Source organism: Podarcis liolepis, assembly GCF_965112155.1.
Source record: "Podarcis liolepis genome assembly, chromosome: 12".
Taxonomy (NCBI): Eukaryota; Metazoa; Chordata; class Lepidosauria; order Squamata; family Lacertidae; genus Podarcis; species Podarcis liolepis.
The window spans coordinates 40,402,279-40,420,278 of NC_139563.1; the positions used below are offsets into that span (position 1 = coordinate 40,402,279).

The following is an 18,000-nucleotide window of genomic DNA, read 5'->3' on the forward strand; positions in this document are numbered from 1 at the left end:
AGTGCAGTGCTAGAGTATTTGCTTTGCACCAGAAGGTTCCTGGTTCAATATCTCCGGCATCTCAAGGTAGGGCTGGAAGTGTGTCCTGTTGAAAACCCAGGGGAGTCACTGCCAATGTCTAAGCCTGATGGACCAGTTGCCTGATTCAGAATAAAGCAGCTTCCTATGTTGGTTTCCTAAATCAGCTTGCCCATTTCTATGTGGATATCCAAATTCCCTCACTGCAATGGGCCTCTGTGACTGACACGATATTCATTACCAAAATGGACTAAGTTGGCCGTCAGTGCTTTCATTAATGGCAGAAAGTTTGCTCTTGCATGAATAAACATGAGGTAGTGTAATTTGACTGATATCAAAAGAGCATCTCACCACCTCCCAAGCAGAATGGGATCGTTCTCCCTTGCATACACTATGCCGGTTTCCTAGGTAACATGTGATCTCTTGCCTTCCTTAACAGTCGTGATGCCAACAAACATTACAGACAGTAATAGGTGTTTGTTACAGCTGAAGATGTGAGTACTCTAATGATAGCATGATAAATCTTAATGTGAAAATGGGATGCCACATTAGTGACAGGCTAGCTGTAATTCCTCTGCTCTCTGCTTTTTCTTCATAAGCAGGTTGATGGCACTCAATATTTGCTGGGCTCTTTGTGCTCCACACTACAACTCACAGCAAAGTTTTAAACATGAATTTTCTTGGGAGGAAAACTTTATTCCAAAGCTGAAACAACCCTGCTGGGCATTATCCCTCCCCCCCCCAAAAAAAATAAATCTCAATCTTGCCCTCATGATGGTGTGGTTAAAATAAAAACAGCTGTGTCTGTTTCATGATTTATTAACAGATATATTTGGAATATTATTTCTTCTTCTTCTTTGGCGATCACTCGTAGCCGAGAAAGATTGTCTTCCATAAACACGGTTTTGATAATGAGTCCTTAAGTGACTGTGGAGGCCAATTCTGGATCCACACGTCCTTCCACAGTGGGGATATTGGTTTCCAGGTGGGAGTTGATCACGGTGTGGATCGCCTTTCAGCAAAGTTCTTAAGGTGGTTGATACAGTGACATTCAACACCAGTAAAACCATCTAAAAAGTGAGCTGGGGAGGGAGAATCCTAGGCAGATGAACTGACTTTCCATATGCCTTGCAGGGTTTCTGCTGTCACGATGGGAACTACAGTGGTACCTCGGGCTAAGAACTTAATTCATTCTGGAGGTCCGTTCTTAACCTGAAACTGTTCTGAAACCTGAGGCACCACTTTAGCTAATGGGGCCTCCTGCTGCCACCGCGCCACAGGAGCACCATTTTTGTTCTCATCCTGAAGCAAAGTTCTTAACCTGAGGTAACATTTCTGGGTTAGCGGAGCCTGTAACCTGAAGCGTATGTAACCTGAAGCTTCTGTAACCTGAGGTACCACTGTATGTGTGTAGGGGATTGTTTCCCCTCTTTCTACCCTGTTCATTCATATATTTTTCATTTTAAAACACAAAAACATATACATAAATACCATCTCATATATTCCAATGGGTGGGAAATAAACCACACCAGCTCTTGGGCTGACTTAGTGATGCCACATTTGAACACACTAATTGGAGCTACATGGGAAGTGACAAGGTCAGTGTTCACCAAACTATAAACATCCACCTTCATTAGCTTTGGTTTGGTCGATACGCATAAATTTGCCAACTTGCATATCTGGCCACACTGTTAGTTCAGCTTTACTTTTTAAAAGTATGTGGGGAAACTATTATCTCAAGCCTAAATTTATGCATTTTATTTCATTCATTAGAAGCATGTAAATTTTTAATTTCCCATTAGCTAGCAATGAAAACCAACTTTTTAACCCCCTCATTCTTATGATTGCAAAGAAAAGAAGCCGACATTCTTATGCTTGGGTGGGAGACAGATTGGTGCCTCAATGACTTAAGATGGGACAGGGACTGAGGTCTGGTGGAAGGCATCCTGGCCAATGGTGGTTCACTTTGGTGGCTTGGAATTTGGCCTTGCCACCTCCTTCTCACAAACACAGCAGCGTAAACTGAAAGACACAGCTTGGCCCCATCTGTGTAAAACCACAGAGACTTTTTGCTGAACTGCAGGCTCCCTTCAAAATAAGCTTAAGCAATTTTAAAATAATAATGATGATAATGTTTTAATTGATTTAAATCTAAGGACCATTACTTTTTACGGTTAAGATAGCGCAACCGAGACGGACTTCCAGTAGAATTAGTCTCCCTGTCAGAATATCCAAATTACAGTATAACTATTTTGAAGGCAAAAACAGCTCCATATTTACAAATACTGCAGTATTTATTTAGCATGGCAACTCTGTCTACGCTGAGCTTGATGTTAATTAAGGAAGCCAAGAATAAAAATTGCTTTGGCCTCAGATGTAAGGAGGTTTCCTTTTTTTGCCAAAACATTTTGAATCCTACTGTGGTGCAACAAAGCTTTTAGTTCTGTAAACCATCATGAAGCACAGTTTGCATCAAAGCTGCTATTCCGATTCAAGCGGCAATGTACTGATGATACCATCTAATGAGAAAACTGCACATTTGGGATCTTTCCTCACTTTCTCTGCATTTGTGCATAAAAAAAAACTTCATAATCGGACATCCTTTGTCAGGGGTTTTGTTGGTAGGGAAGGCAGAGTTCTGCCTACCATGTTTGCTGCCTGAGGTAGAGCAGAAAATGATACTCTCGCTTCTCAAGTCTCAAGGTTCAAAGAATCTATCAAGGTTCTTTGTTTTTACACCAGAGGCAGAAATCCCACAAGTGTGTCTCTGTTAATACCAATATAATCATAATAAATTAAATAACCAACAATTTGCTGAGGCGGCTAACTCACTCTGGCCAGGCCTGAGAAAGGCTCAGTTACAGGCCCTCTCTTAGTTAGGCCCTAAAACTAGAACAGGAAATCTGTGGCCCTCCTCACCTCCCATTCACCTCAACCAGCATGGTTGATGGACAAGGCTGATGGGCCTTGGAGTCCTACAGGATATGGGGGCCTACAGGCTCCCCAACCTTGGCCTAAAATAATTCTAAGCTCTTACAGACCCTCCAAGTGTCCCTATTTTCCAGGGACAGTTCTGGATTTACAGAAGCCATCCCGTTTTTTAAAAAATTTGATCTCGGAATGTCCAGCTTTTCCTTAGGGCACCCCTATTTTCATCAGAGAAAAGTTGGAGGGTATGGTAGGATGTCCCTGTTTTGATCAGAAAAAGGTTGGAGGGTATGATCAGTTATGCCACCCCTGAGCCAAAGAGATAAGTAACAATACAACCTTCAGAAGACATCTGAAGGCAGCCCTGTACAGGGAAGTTTTTAATGCTTGATGTTTTCTTATGCTTTTAGGAAGCCACTCAGAGTAGCTGGGGAAACCCAGTCAGACGGGCAAGGAATAATAATAATAATAATAATAATAATAATAATAATAATGGAATAGGACACCCCTATTTTCATTGGAGAAATGTTGGAGGGTATGCACTTAAAAACCCCTTTCCCCATTTGATATGCACCTTGAGGACTATATTTTAGAAACGATATATGGAGAAAAGGACAGTACTCCTATTGTTATAACAGTTGTATAGAAGTGGAGCAAAACCAGTGTGTGTGTGTTTTCCCTACCCCTTATTACTGGCGCTGCTTCTGCACTTTAAACAGAAGTTAGGCGGAGAAAATTAGCAGGGGAAGCTTAAATATTTATGTCAGGTTGCTGCAAAAGATGCAGGAGCAGTGCAAAACAAATGTCCCTCTCCGTGGCCAACTGTCTCTTCGACACAGCTGTTAACGTTCCCACAGTCTATTTTTCTGCCTGTGGTCTGTCTGCGTGGCCTGATAGCATCATGCAAGCTGTTATGGTCTGACAGGAACTTGTCACGTGAAATGGAGAGCTCTAAGGTGTCGATGTGGCGCTCATCGGTGCCCACAACGCCATAGTGCTCTTGGCAGGGCTTGCATTTTGGTAAGGTGACGAAAAGCTAACACAAATAACGCTGAACCTTCACTCCTGAGGAACGGTTCCATCTTGAAAGCTTGCCTTTTGCAATGTTTGTTGGCGACTCCCTACTAGCTAGCTCCTTATCCTTCTTTTGGTGCCTAGTTATTTGTTTATTTATTATTTCAACATTTTTGGGTGGGTGGGTGGGTGTCCCTTTCAGTGCAGAGCAAAATCAGACCAGGGGCATCAGATTGAAACCAAATCCATATATAAAATTTATATCCTGCCGTCCCTCCCCAAGGAGCTTAGGGCAGCAAACTACAAGATAGATCATCTTGTTATTTGCGATAAAAAAATAAAATGTAAGTCACAGAGCCAGGCACTAATACCCTGTAAATGCCTGAACAAAGAAGCAAAAGTGTTCAGCTGGCATATGAATCTGAGAAAAGAGACGCTGTTGTTAATATTTTTGGAGCTCATTGAAGGCTTTCCTTTCAACAAAACTTTTAAGTGAAGATTTTTATCCCAGTCAGTATTTGATTTAAATCTGTTTCTGTATATGTAATTAATTATTTTACATATGCTTTTATTGTATTGTGAAATCTCTCCCTCTTGGAAGTGATGCACAATTGGAATTAATTAGGTAATAATAATAATAATAATAATAATAATAATAATAATAATAATTCATTGCTGTGGGGGTGGACAGGGAGCGAAATGCTTGTGAGGTTATTGCCTCAGATGCTGAAACAGGAGAGGCTCCATTTATAGTCTACCTAAGGCAGCAAAATGTGTTGGCTATTTCTTTATGCAGTGAGTGGTACTGGCTGTCTGGTCATAGGTGGTGGGAAGGAAGGGCTTGGAGCTGCCATACATCCTCTTCACACTGTGTTGTGTGAGTCAGTGTGGAGTCATCATTAAAGGGTTAGACCAAGACCTCAGTGACCTGGGTTCAAATCTCCTCTCATCCACATTGCTCACCAGGGCTGGGCCAACCAAGTATCTTTCAGCCTGAAAATTAAATGTATGTTTGTGCATGGGGAATGGAACAGACCCACAGCTGTTGTTGTGACGCCTTGAAGGAAAGTTGGGGTATAAAAGGAGTACATATGTGCGTCTCAAATCTTAATTGTGTTGATATGAGGCCTTGATTCAAAATTCATGCAAGGCTATATATGAGGATGCTCACTTGGTATGAGGGTATGGAGACAAGTTAAAAAGGAAGGCACTGCTGGGAAACTCTTAATTTTATTCAAACCAAGAAAAATGAGGTGTTTATTTTAGGCTTCCAATACTATTAAAAATCTGCACTTCGCAAGCTGCCTCTCTAAGTAAAAGACCGCTTAGCAACTGAGCATGATGAATCTATTTTGACAGATGATTGCCCAGGCAAATAATACATCATCTTATTTCAGAAAGCGAGAAAGGAATCCTTCTGTTGGCATCTGCCTAGCCTTCCCCCAGTTTTAAAGCACTTCTATTTCACCTGGGTATTTCTAGTTACTTATGAGAACCTTTTGTCCTCTGGCTTTTATTATTCATAAGGACCAGTCCCATAAAAGATTGAAGATACCTAGCAACAACCAAGATTAATTCATACCACTTCATGAAATTCATTTGAACAGGCAGGTGGGGCATGGAACCTTGAACACATGCTAATTATATGGAGGGCAGGAAAACTGGGGAATGTCCAAAAATATGCAAAATGCAGATGAAATTTTAAAAAGCTGTTTCATATTTCTAATATATATATATATTTAATGGTCTAGTTTCATGCAGAACCGGAGGGGGTTGGAATCTTCTTTAAAAATTTAAAAATAGTCACTGAACAGGATTGGGAATTTCTACCCAGTATTTTTTCAATATTCCGGTATTTTTTCCAATGATTTATAGATTTGTGGTCCAACCCAGCAGTGATTTGATGTACCTATCTCCCATTGAAGTCAATGGAGAAAATAGTACAGTTAAATAATAAACAAATCTTCAACATGTTCATAAAATAATCATTCTCAAGTCCTTTGTTTGGATTTGGGTTTCAAATTTATAATTAGTAATCAATATATTCCCACTAGAATCTTAGGCCTAGGCCAATACCAGTGTTTGCCTGCTTGCTTGTTTTGAAAGAATTATTTCTCAGATAAAAATGGCCTGATTTTAGACAGGGAAATATTTTCTCAAATATCAATTAATTATTGACAGTCCTCTCCAGAACTGAAAGCAACACTAGCAGTGTATGTTGGGAATACATTGCCTAAAGAGCAAGTCTTCTAAAAAAGGTCAGCTATCATGTGTTCCATCTTGTGTCCTGTGAAGCTATTCTATGCATTTGTGGCACATGTGAATCAGGCAAAAGTTTAGACTTTTGTGCTATAGCTCTGCAGGTGTTAACACTGATATTTCTCTCTCCATCCTTTGTCTCTGTGTCTCAAATAACACTTTTTCATTTGTAGCAAATTATCACCAAATACATTTGTTTAATTCCACTAAGGATCATTTGGCAATCTAAGCACTTGGGTTACATAAAGTAAATTTAGCAATTAGTTACGGAATAGTGCAATATTGTAAATAATGCATCCATTGCTGTTCAGCAATATTTAAAAGGGTTTGGGAACCACCGAACATCAAGAAGCACCAATGATAGGGGTTTCCCCACCCCCTTGGCAATGTTTTAAATATGTTTATGTTTTTTATTTTTTATTTTGTTATCATAAATCATTTTCAGGCGTTTTGTTTGCAAGTAGCATGCATTCAATAAACCTAGGGTTGCCATATTCAGAAAAGTGAAAATCCGGACACCAAAGTTCATGAGCTTTTTGTTGAGCTTTTTGACATGATTTGCGAAGGCCGAATCCTGCATATGTCTGGGAAACCCCAGACACATATGGCAGCCCCATATAAACCTAACTTGACCAACAAGCTGTGGGAGCTATAGTTTGTGGGCAAATAACACATTTTGCATGCAAAATGTCCCTGTTTCAGTTCCTGGTATTTCCAACTGAAGGGAACTGGTAACAAGTGTTGGGGAAGACCTCTGCCTGATACCCTCGAGAACCACTGCCAAGTCAGGCTGAATAATATCAGGCAAAATAGAGAAAGAGTTGACCTATGTTTACATTTCCAGAAAGGTAGCCATGTTAGTTTGTTGCATCAATAGGCCCTACTCCATGAAATCTCATGCTGTAATAAATTTCTAAGTCTTTAAGGTACCACAAGACTCTTGGGTCTGGAAACCAAGCCTTATGAGGAACAGTTGAAGGAACTGGGTATGTTCATCCTGTTAAAGAGGAGACTTAGGGAAGTGATGATAGCCATTTCCCAATATCTAAAGGGCTGCCACATGGAAGATGGAGCAAGCGTGTTTTTAACATCGTCATAATCATTTATTAAATTTGTTTACCATTGCATACCCGCAGGTCTGGAGGGTAGGACCCAAACCAGTGGCTTTGGGTGACAAGAAAGGAGAGTCGGACTCAACGTCAGGAAGAACCTTCTGATGGTAAGTGCTGTTTAAATGGACTACCTTGAAAGGTGGTTGACTCTCCTTCTGTGGAGGTTTTTAAGCAGAGGTCTGATGGCCTTCTGTCGTATAGGATTTAGTTGAGATTCCTGCATTGCAGGGTGTTGAAATAGATCACCCTTGGGTTCCCTTCTAACTTTGCAATTCCATGATTTTAGAGTTTGATTTGCAGTTACATGCCTAAGTTTGTCCTCTTCATTCTCTGAAGAATCTGCTGCAGTTGAATGCCAATGTAAGTTGACATTCAGAAACTTTGCAAATGTATGGGGGTGGGGCTGCATTGTGCATGTATAGTAGAGACCAGAATTCCAGGACCTTTATAAAAATTATGTTAAAATTGGAATCTTAGAAGCAGGAACATAGTACTGCATGTCATAGTACTGCAAGTGCACAGAAGGAACAGCTAAATTGGTAAAGAAAAAGCATTTTATATGTGTTGTATATGCAATATAACAATGTGACACTTGATGGCGCTGTGGAGTCCAGTCTTTCCCTACTGGATTTCCCTATATGAGTTTACAATGTCTTTAGCGGAAACGCTTCTTTGATATGTCTAGATCCAGCCCAAATCCCCACTTCTCTTCCAGGTACAGAATATCACTGTCTTGTATTGCATCTAATAGTATTTCTTATGTCTGGAGAGACACCTGCACACAATACACAGACAGACCTTGTAAACAAGTTACCTTTGGAGACGGAGGCTGTGTTTAGGGGTTATTCCTAACAGGGCATTTTCTAAATCATGTAAGGACACATATACCCACCCCCACTACACACCACCCACTCTACTTGGATTTTCCTTGTATTGAGCAAGAAAGGCAGAATGCAAGTCACAACCCTTCCCCAGCTGTCGGGACGCTTATAAGCAGTCAACGGAATATGCCTACAACCTCCATTAAGGCCTTCCTGCTCACCACAGGGAAGCAGAGATGAGGATGTTGAAGGCGGGGTTTGCTTGCATGGTGCCAAAGCCCTCTTCATGTGTTCACAATGAATGCCGTTTCAGAGGTGAAAACCTTTCTTGGAATATGATTGAAGGGTGATATAAAAATACTTACAAATATCTCATGCACATAAAATGAACAAGGCTGTGCAGGTGAGAGGCTCAACCCAACCAATGCATGTTCAAGCATCTGCTCACGTAGTTCAAACTTTGTTCAATGAATGTGCGTTGGTTAGGGTGGGGCTGGCCACTGTGATAAAGTCTCTTGCCCCCGAATTGTCCATTTTGCTTGCCTAAGAGCATTTGCAATGGGTTTTTGATGTAGAAAATGAGAAGAGACGTGCAAACTTTTCACACTCTTAAACACATTCAAGATTGCACTGAGAACATAAAAGTAGCATATTCATCTGTGTAGAGCTGTAAGAGCAGCCTACAGATTATTTTTTAAAATTAAATAGCATTTGGATGAGTTGTAATCCTGGTTGTTTGAGAATGGCTGTGTTTAATAAATCATGGTCAATTGTAAACACATTTCTGGAGTTGCGCCGGCCTCTTTTATGGTGCCTAGAACCAAGGAGGCTCTCTAGCCAGGAAACAATTATCCTCTGCTTTGGCCAGCTGTGTAAATGAGACCTAGTCCACGTGTTACCTGGATAGCTAGAGCTGTGTGGTTTTTAGTTCTACATCATGTGTATTAAGACAAATGGCATTGTTGAATTCAAAGCGTGTGAGTCACACAGTGTGTGTGTTTCGCCAAGACAAAAATAACAAATGAAGGTCGGTCTAAAATCCTATGGCCCACATACACCACTAATTTTGCCTTGCTATGCTGTTGTTTTAAAGCCATCCAGATCACTTTGTATTCCTGCCGGAGTCTGTGATGTGCTTCCCATGTAAATGACAGATAGAGTCCACATTAACATCCACTGGCATGCAGAATTCATGAGCCTGGCCTTCAATAATTATGTCAATCTATAAAATAATAAACTCTTTGTTCTTTCTATTGGCCTGCTGGGATTTGAGCCAAGAGGCTCAATCCTTGAAGCCTATTCTCCATAGAGCTGATGGCTGGAAAATTAATTGTTCAAAAAGGAGGAGGGAATGGAAACTGCAGCTCTTTGTATATGCATTTATTTATGGCCATGGGTGTTTGGACTTTATTGAATAGTGTGAAGCTTTCAATAACATATTACATGCTACATTTAATATGGATACCTTCATATTATTGTTTATCACTAGTAACTGTATTGGGTTGTATCCAGTTAAAGGACCATTCATTCAATGAATGACCATTCATTCAAATGGGTCTACTTTGAGTATGACTACCATTGGATACAGCCCATTGATTTGGATCCCAATATAAGGATGTTCACAGAAGAAAATGTTCCCACCCACTTCTGCCATCACCAGCAAATTTCATTTCATCTTCATCCCATGTTGTTCAGGAGCTTCACTCAATCCTCCAGACACTTTTCTTAGTGAATGCAGATGAGAAAGGGGGATGAGATTTCTTTCCATTTCCCAAGAGGAGAAAAATGATGAAGATGATATAGCAACATTAATGCTCTTGGTGCTTTACAAGTACAAGGTTATAGGCCCCTGCCCTGGGGAAATCTAAAACCTGTCTCAACCTGCACACATGGGTTTTCAAACCATATAACTTTTACAAATTTCCTATGAGGGTGGCACAAGGTTCAGAAAATATATTAAGACCACCAATGACCCTCACTACAGGCTCAAATAATTCATTCTACTTAGTAGTTCACTTACCTTTAGGTGGCAACTGGTTTTGCCAAAGAGGCACTTTTAGAAGGAAATGGAGGCTGGCAGGTCAAAGGCCCAATCTCCTCAACAGACTGCTTCCAAGTCCTGTTCCCACAAATACTACCCAACAAAACTTTTGCTGTTCTAGAATGGTACCTGCAACTCAGAGAGTTGGATTTGACTGTTGGTCTTCAGTTGCTTATGTAGGTAAATAGATAGATAGGCAGACTACAGAATAGTGACTCTGTCCCTTTCAGACACATAATGCAACTGTTGATTATTCCTCTACAGGCCCTGTTTCCTTTCCTGATACTACATCCTCAGGTATCCAGTCTTGATTTCAACATTTCAGAGGCTCGTGAGATATGTTCTCATGGCTTTTCTTTGTTCCAGTTAGAATAAGAGAATTGTAGATTTGGAAGGACCATCAGGGTCATCTAGTCCAAACCCCTGCAACACAAATAACTTTTGCCCAGTGTGGAGCTTGAACCCACGAACCTGAAATTAAAAGTCTCATGAGCTACCGACTGAGCTATCCAGTTACTAGACCTTCCTTCTTATCTTTTCTCCACTATCAGACTGACCCCTTACCCATGTTTTACTGCTTGGATCCTTTGCTTGACTGCTTGAGGGAAGGGCATAACTCAGTGGTAGAGAAAATGCATTCTGAAGGTTTTGTTCAATTCCTTCACATCTGCAGAAGGCTTCATTTAGACTTTGTACACCTTTTCCTCCATCTGTGAATGCTCTGCTCTCATGAGTGGTTGGATATATATTCCAACCACAATGTGCCTCTCTTCAACTCTCCTTCCTTATGCATAGAAAGGGTTCAGGAGGGCCAGTTGCTGGACCAGAGCAGCAAGTTTAGCTTGCACCCAGTCATAGGTTTTGTGATGTTCCAATCACATTTTCCCAATATCTACTTTAAATGCAGGACCTGAAAACCAAAGGGACACAAGTAGCTTATCTTGGTACTTCTGTAGCAAACAACATTTCCAAATATCCCTTTTGATGCCTGACAGCTAAAGACAGAAAGATCATCATCCAGTGGCAAACCACTTTTTGAAATATGTAGAAAACCCTCATTTCATTTCATTTAACAGGATCAAAACCACCAAGTGGTTTTCTTTTAACTCTTGTTAACAATTTTCTCAGGCAATAGAAAGGGAGGGGGAGCCTCTTCCTTGAGATAGTGGTTGCCTGCTCTCCCCTGAATAGTCATATAGACCATGGATTGACAGTCTGTGACAGCTTCTTATGTCTTTATAGGTTCTTGATTGATGTAACTAATTTCTAGAATCATGCTATTCTGAATTTTTTTATTATTTAATCAAAGTGATATCAAGAAATGCCACATTTCTTCAGCATATTGCCACAGGTATTTTACAACTTCCTCCTCTATTTCCATGTTTTTTAGTAAATAATTTATTATGTACTTTTCAAGGAAGAGGAAGTAACTGTCCTCACCATCTAACGACTAAGTAGTCAGTAAGTTGGAGTGCTCCGAGACTTAAAAGATGTTGAGAGAATACCTCAAGGACAGCACAGCATCATCTTAGTGACTCCTGAGCTACCCCAATGAGGTAGTAAACAGGTTCCCATACAGAAACCAGTCATATCTGAAGAAACGGCCATGTCAATTTGTATCCATCCCTTGTTTACCTCGGGTTAAGTACTTAACCTGAAACACCACTTTAGCTAATGGGGCCTCCCGCTGCTGCCGAGCTGCTGAAGCACGATTTCTGTTCCCATCCTGAAGCAAAGTTCTTAACCTAAAGCACTATTTCTGGGTTAGCGGAGTCTGTAACCTGAAGCGTATGTAACCTGAAGTGTATGTAACCTGAGGTACCACTGTATTTCCTTTTTGCTCATCGCTCAACATTCATTTCTGTTCTGTGGCTACCATTTATCGCAGTATCAGTCAGAAAAGCTTGGGATGAGTGATGCATGGGGTTAGCAGTCATGAGAAAATGCATACCACATTTCCAAGATTGAGCTTTGGTGGTATGTATGCAGGCCCCCCCTCCCCCAGTCCCCTCCCCAAACCCTTTTTGTCTTAATTTGTACTGTTGGATTTACAAATTCTGACCGGCAATGCCCTAATTCTCCTTCAGTTTTGTTCACCAGTCCCGTCCCCCCTGCCTGACACCCTCATCCCTTTGCTCAATTGTACTCATAGTTTCCACTGTCTACATTGATTCTGCAGTCACAAACAAAACACCCTTGTACACTTCCATCTTCTTGAGGGATGGTGCTTTGTTTTTAATTTCTGCATACCTAGAAAGTCCCTCATGTATGCAGAAACCACCATCTTATTATTGGGGCAGCTTCCAAACTTGGTAGGCAGGCACAGGAGCACCCAAGTTTGGCGATGCAGAATCCAAATGGCAGTTGTTCCGCTCATTACGCAGAGAGGTTCAGCAAGTCAGCATGCAGTGGGACAATGCAATGCACAAAATCCTCCACGCGTTCTTAACATTTAGGCTTCATCCTTTATTAGGTAGTGAATAAGAGACATAAAAATGATTGTTTGTTGCTTACAGCTGAAGTCTACGAGAGACTCGTCTGTGTGAGTGAGAGAGAGAGAGAAAGATAGGGACAGAGAGAAAGAGAAATGTTTGCATACCGCACTGTGATGACAAGAGAAGGAGAGGATGGGGAGAGAGAGATTTAAGCAACTTAAAAGAGCATGGACCAGCTGATGAAAAGAGTAGGAATGACTCTTTTATTTCTAGTAAAACTTTGATTATCTCTGCCATTTGTACTGTGCCTCCATACATGCCACAGGCCAAAATATTAAAAGAACAAATCTATTCATTTTGATAAGAGCAGTAGCATGACTTCAGTTTTGCATATTATGCCATATGTGAAAAATCCTTTCCAAGGCAGCCCTGCCTTTGGCACATCCTCAGTACTCTATGGCTAGGTTCTCAGTGGTTTCCTTCTGTGGCCACAAGCAGAGGCTCTATGGGCCAATTAAAAAAAATCAAAAACCCATAAAGCTTGGCTTGAAAAACCACTGCCATGTGTGCACATGCCGGAGTGCTGAGGATATTGTCCTTATTGCAGCTACATCGTTAAAAAAAAAGGCGAGACATATTGCTGGAGCACATCTCACAGTTGTCGTGGAGATGCCGTCAAAAACAGCTTCCATATAGAAGATAATCCCTGTACTGGCCACAGTACCTCCCACTTCCATGTCCCCAGTGACTCAGAATGTGGTAACTCTTATCTGTGTGAAAAGCACTTCTAAACAGAACATCCAGGACAGAGGCGATTTTCCCATGGAAAGGCTATTTTCAGTAGCATCCCAATAATAGCTGTAATGTGTTCAAGCTGTAAAGTGGGGGGGGGGAGAGGAATATGTGGCCCTCCTTAAGTCATTGGACTCCAGTTCTCATCAGTCCCAGCCAGGGACGATGGGATTTGTAAGTCAGCAACTTATGGGAAGAAACAGGCTGTTTTGGAATCAGGGCCAGTTACTGGTCTAATTAGTGTGGTCAGAACGGGTTATTTGTGCTCACTTTTATGGGACACTGGACCAAGCTTTCTATAGTAGTATTATTTCCAAAAGTGCTATGTTGCAAGATCCCAATGCTTTAGGAATAAATCTATTCATCAGCTTACAGGGAACTAATGGTTATTCAGCATCCTGAAGCACGAATTTTGAAATTCCTCATATTAAAGATGCCAAGCATTTCGCTTAATGAAAGTGCATGAAGACCACTAAATTCCTCGACTGACTTCCTATATCTGGTTAAAGATTAAGACAGTCCAAAAACAAAACAAACAAACAAAAAAAGGTGCTTTATCTTCAAGGCACAAACATTTGCAAGTAAAATGGGTGATTTTTTTCTAAAATTGTTCATAAAGAGCTATCTTTGTAAATTAACACGTAAAAGAAAAATGAATCTCTTTGGATTTTGGAGGCACATAATGGGCTGGATCAAGTGCTCCATGCCGTCAGATCTAACTTCCTCCTGCAGCCCCCATGCCCTTTGAACAAATGCGGCGGGGGCGGGGGCAGGGTTTCATTGGCTCTAATCCACTTCTGCAAATAGCAAGTAGCTTTCTGAGAATGGAAGAACCTCTCCTCTTCACAAAAGGGCACCTTTGGACCCAACCCTTTATTCTTGGACCAGCACAAACTTCCTTCTTCCTCCTTTTACTTTATCATAATGCATATGCAAAGTGTGTGTGTGTGTGTGTGATGGACGGACACATATACACACATACACCCCTTATAAGTGGACAGCTTTTTCTTTTTAAAAAAAACAAACCCACAAAAGTAAATACAAATGAATAACTCTTGGTCAATATTCTCTAAGCATAAAAATCCTCAAGTGCTAATATTTAAAAACATGTGAATGTTTTAGCAAATCTATGGCCAATGTTTTGCATCACTAGCATTTTATGAATAGCCTTTAATCTCCTGCTCCCCACTTAATTCAAAAAATATGGTTTACTTTTTTGTAGCTAAAATCTACTTGCAGGCACTGCAGCTGCAAATCAGTATGGCTGAATCTGACTGAGCAGATCATCTCATATTATTTATAATATCCTTTTCAACTCTCTGTGGGGGGAAAAATGTCAGCAGCAAATATCAGAGATTCAAAACATGTGCATTCCTTTCCCATCTTCTCTGCTGTTTGTTGCCAACCACTTATTGACCCATATCTAAAACTGAATGGCTATATATAACTATTATATATATATATTCTTTATAAGTTATTTTTTTTTAACTCTGGCATATATACAGTATAGCTCTATAGATCTCCAATACTTCATTTTTTTCAAACCCTCACAGTGAACATGTGTCCTGAAGAGGTTACTACATAAAGGCCAGGGACAGGGTTTAGGGTTCAAGGGTTCTACCTGTTCCACACAAGTATATGTGACTATCTCATAAGACACATCTTCACATATATTTAAATGGATCATATCAGTAGCAATGTACATTATTAACCCATATCACAACCCCCATAACAAATGCTCCTTCTTTGTCTGCTCACTTGTGTGGGGTGAAGCAAAATATTTCACAAGCTTGGCTCCCTTTCCTAGACAAGACCTATGTCTTTAACCAATGCTCAGTTTTATTACTGTCTGACACAGGGTTCCCCCAAACTTGGGTCTCCAGCTGTTTCTGGACTACAATTCCCATTAGGAGTTGCAGTCCAAAAACAATTGGAGACCCAAGTTTGGGAAATATGCAGTAACTTCCATGTAACATGAGGTTGATGTTATCCACTCAGCAGTCCTAAACTGGTTTAGCTGTCATTTCCTCTTTCCACCAGACTTTACAAGTCTAGTTCTACAGGAGAGCATCCAGGGATCCTCAAAGGAGAATTCTCAGTGCCTCACCAAAGGTTGATTTCCAGAAATCTTTGGCAAAGGCTGTAGCATTAAAGTGGGGACATGGCAAAAAACAACAGCAACAGGTGCAGTCCAAGATAGAAGTTGGCTGCCAGCATCAATAGGTGACCTGAGGTAAGGGAAGGTCCCATGTCCCTGCTGCTGACCATCTCATAGAGGTGTTGCAGGCAAGAGTGGCGAGGCCAGCAATGTGCACTGTCTGCTGCACAGGGTGGCTGCACACTGCCACATATGGCTGACTCTTGGCTGAAGAGCAAAGGCCAGTTTCCTCTAGCCTGTGACCTCATGGGTTGCTGCTGATAATGCTAATGCAAGTTCAGATTAATGCAGGTTAAGGTCTCTATTACCACTTAGCAATTTGCGCACACTGTGTCTCTTCAGTAGTCCCCAGGCAAGCATGCAGGGAAATTCAAGAGCAGCATAACTTTCTTCTTCTTTCCTGGATAGTGAATCCCTAGTCCCTTTAAATAACGCTGCAAGGTACATTAAAAATTCTGGACAATTTAAAAAAGCAGCTTGGGATGATGCAAGAAGGGCAAAATAGAGGACCTGCTGTTTGAAAAGAATTTAAGAGGTCTTGCTGCACATTGCTGGACGGATTTTGGCTCTAGTGCAGCTCATTCAGTGCTTGCAGGGAAATCGTCGTTCCTTGTACTCTTTTCTGAACGTGACTCGTTGGCAAATTTTGAATACGGGAGAGAGACTAACACTGCAATCCTAGGCACGTGTACTTGGAAGCAAGTTTCCCTATGTGCAATGGGGCTGACTCCCACACTATGTGCACATAGGATTGTAGACCACAATTGCTACCTAGGTCTATGATCATTTGTGGCAAACCACTTGAGAGAGAGAGGATAACATTTACTTCTTCTCGGTTTGTGAACCTAGTGGCATACATAGAGACACAATACTAGTGTTTAACAAGACATCTATTGTATCTACTTTTACTCAGATAAATAGGAAATGCTGACTTGGCAGGAGCATTGGTAAGAGTACTACTATTCACAGTGTTTCTGTTCCCCACCCCTCCCCCTTTTATTCTACAGAATTAAGTATTTTATGTACATTGGAACCGATTAATGCCCTTGAGACAATTGTGTTTTGCTGTTTCATAAGCAGGAAAGACACTGCAGGGGAGATATGCGCCAAAAAAGCACAGTCATTCATATATATATATATATATATATATATATATATATATATATATATATAATGGTAGAATGGTTACTTCTAAAGTGGTAATATTTAAGAAAAATTCTCATCTGGAGAAAATACTGCCTCTTTCCCCTCTTTAGAATTTGTTCGGGTCTCTTATCAAAAGTCCTAGCTCTTCAATTTTATTTTTATATATTTATTTATATATATATATAGTTTGTTTTACTTTAAACTATAAATTAACACTGCATAGTTCATTGTTCTTGTTTTGCTTTTGCTCTGAAAAATTATTGCAGTACAATTAATTCCTTCCCGGAGTTCAGTACGGAGCAAACAGGACAGGCGTGTGGGTGGTCCGTATAGGCCCCGGCGCAGGTCGAAGGAGCGCCGGAGGAAGTGCTGAAGTCTGAAAGAGGGTCGCTGGTGGGGCTGTTCGAAGACTGAAAGGGGAATTTACAGCCACAGCAGCAGCTGCTGCGGCAGCTGCTAGTGGGTTTGGTAGAATCCGTGGAGCCATTGGTTTTGAAGGTTCCTTTGAAAATACTAGTTTCACCTGTGGGAGAAAAAGGGAAAAAAACAAACAAGTATTAGTTGTGCAGATTACCCACAATGAAGACAGCTTTTCAGGGGTGGTGTATAAAATACTTAAGTGGCATTTCAGGCAGAAAGGTGAATCGAAAGTTTTAAAGGAAGACAAAAAAGAAGAAAGGATAAGTGTGGAAGTTATCTTTTTGCTACAAATTTGCTTTGACACTTGACAAAATGGGACATGGAATTTTGTTGAGAAAGAGTTGCTTGCTTGCTTGTTTTACATCCCAAAACTGACTGCTACATTTTCACTCTCTAAAGCACCCCACATTATCAGCCCTGTGGTCATCATTATTACATACTGGTTATTTTCTGATGCGTTAGTTACATTCCTACTTAGTGGATTTTGACCCACACCCTTCCTTCCTCCAAGCATCTCAGGACAGTGATCTAATTTCAGCTTAATTTTGTCTTCTTCTCCTCCTCCACCATACATTGGAGGAGGGGCAAAAAAAGAAATAAGCCCTGGAAAGGAGTGTGGTGTTCTTCTTTTTAACTCTACAGCACTCTGTGGTTTCCAGTTGTTGGTGTGCTTTCTGGAATGTCCATAGGAGATCTGAGAGACTCCAAAGCCCTCCTGTAGACATTCCATGAAGTGTGTTGACCAGGGAGGCCGTCTGCAGAGCACTGGAGACAGAGTGTGAAGCAAGGAATTGTTTTAAAAGCTAAAAGTAATCTTTTAACTTAAACAAAAAGACTGACATTCACCCAGGCCTAC

At 40.9% G+C, this 18,000-nt stretch overlaps 1 protein-coding gene and 1 long non-coding RNA gene across 24 annotated transcripts in view; one reads left to right on the forward strand and one right to left on the reverse strand.

Annotated features, from left to right (window-relative positions):
• Window positions 1-1,175: 1,175 nt before the first annotated feature.
• The window catches only part of LOC310690045, a 133,418-nt gene continuing 116,593 nt past the window's right edge, over window positions 1,176-18,000 (forward strand). For 3 of the 6 annotated variants that reach the window (XR_014517833.1, XR_014517834.1, XR_014517836.1), the window contains exons 1-2: window positions 2,401-3,966; window positions 7,356-7,438. This is a non-coding gene — a long non-coding RNA (uncharacterized lncRNA). The other 3 variants (XR_014517831.1, XR_014517832.1, XR_014517835.1) reach the window with 3 other exon arrangements.
• The window catches only part of ZNF385D (zinc finger protein 385D), a 554,298-nt gene continuing 548,933 nt past the window's right edge, over window positions 12,636-18,000 (reverse strand). For all 18 annotated transcript variants that reach the window (XM_083468253.1, XM_083468266.1, XM_083468263.1 and 15 more), the window contains one exon: window positions 12,636-17,247. In XM_083468253.1, the coding sequence (XP_083324379.1) occupies window positions 17,014-17,247 (234 nt within the window). In that variant the 3' untranslated portion in view covers window positions 12,636-17,013. The remainder of the gene's footprint in view (window positions 17,248-18,000) is intronic.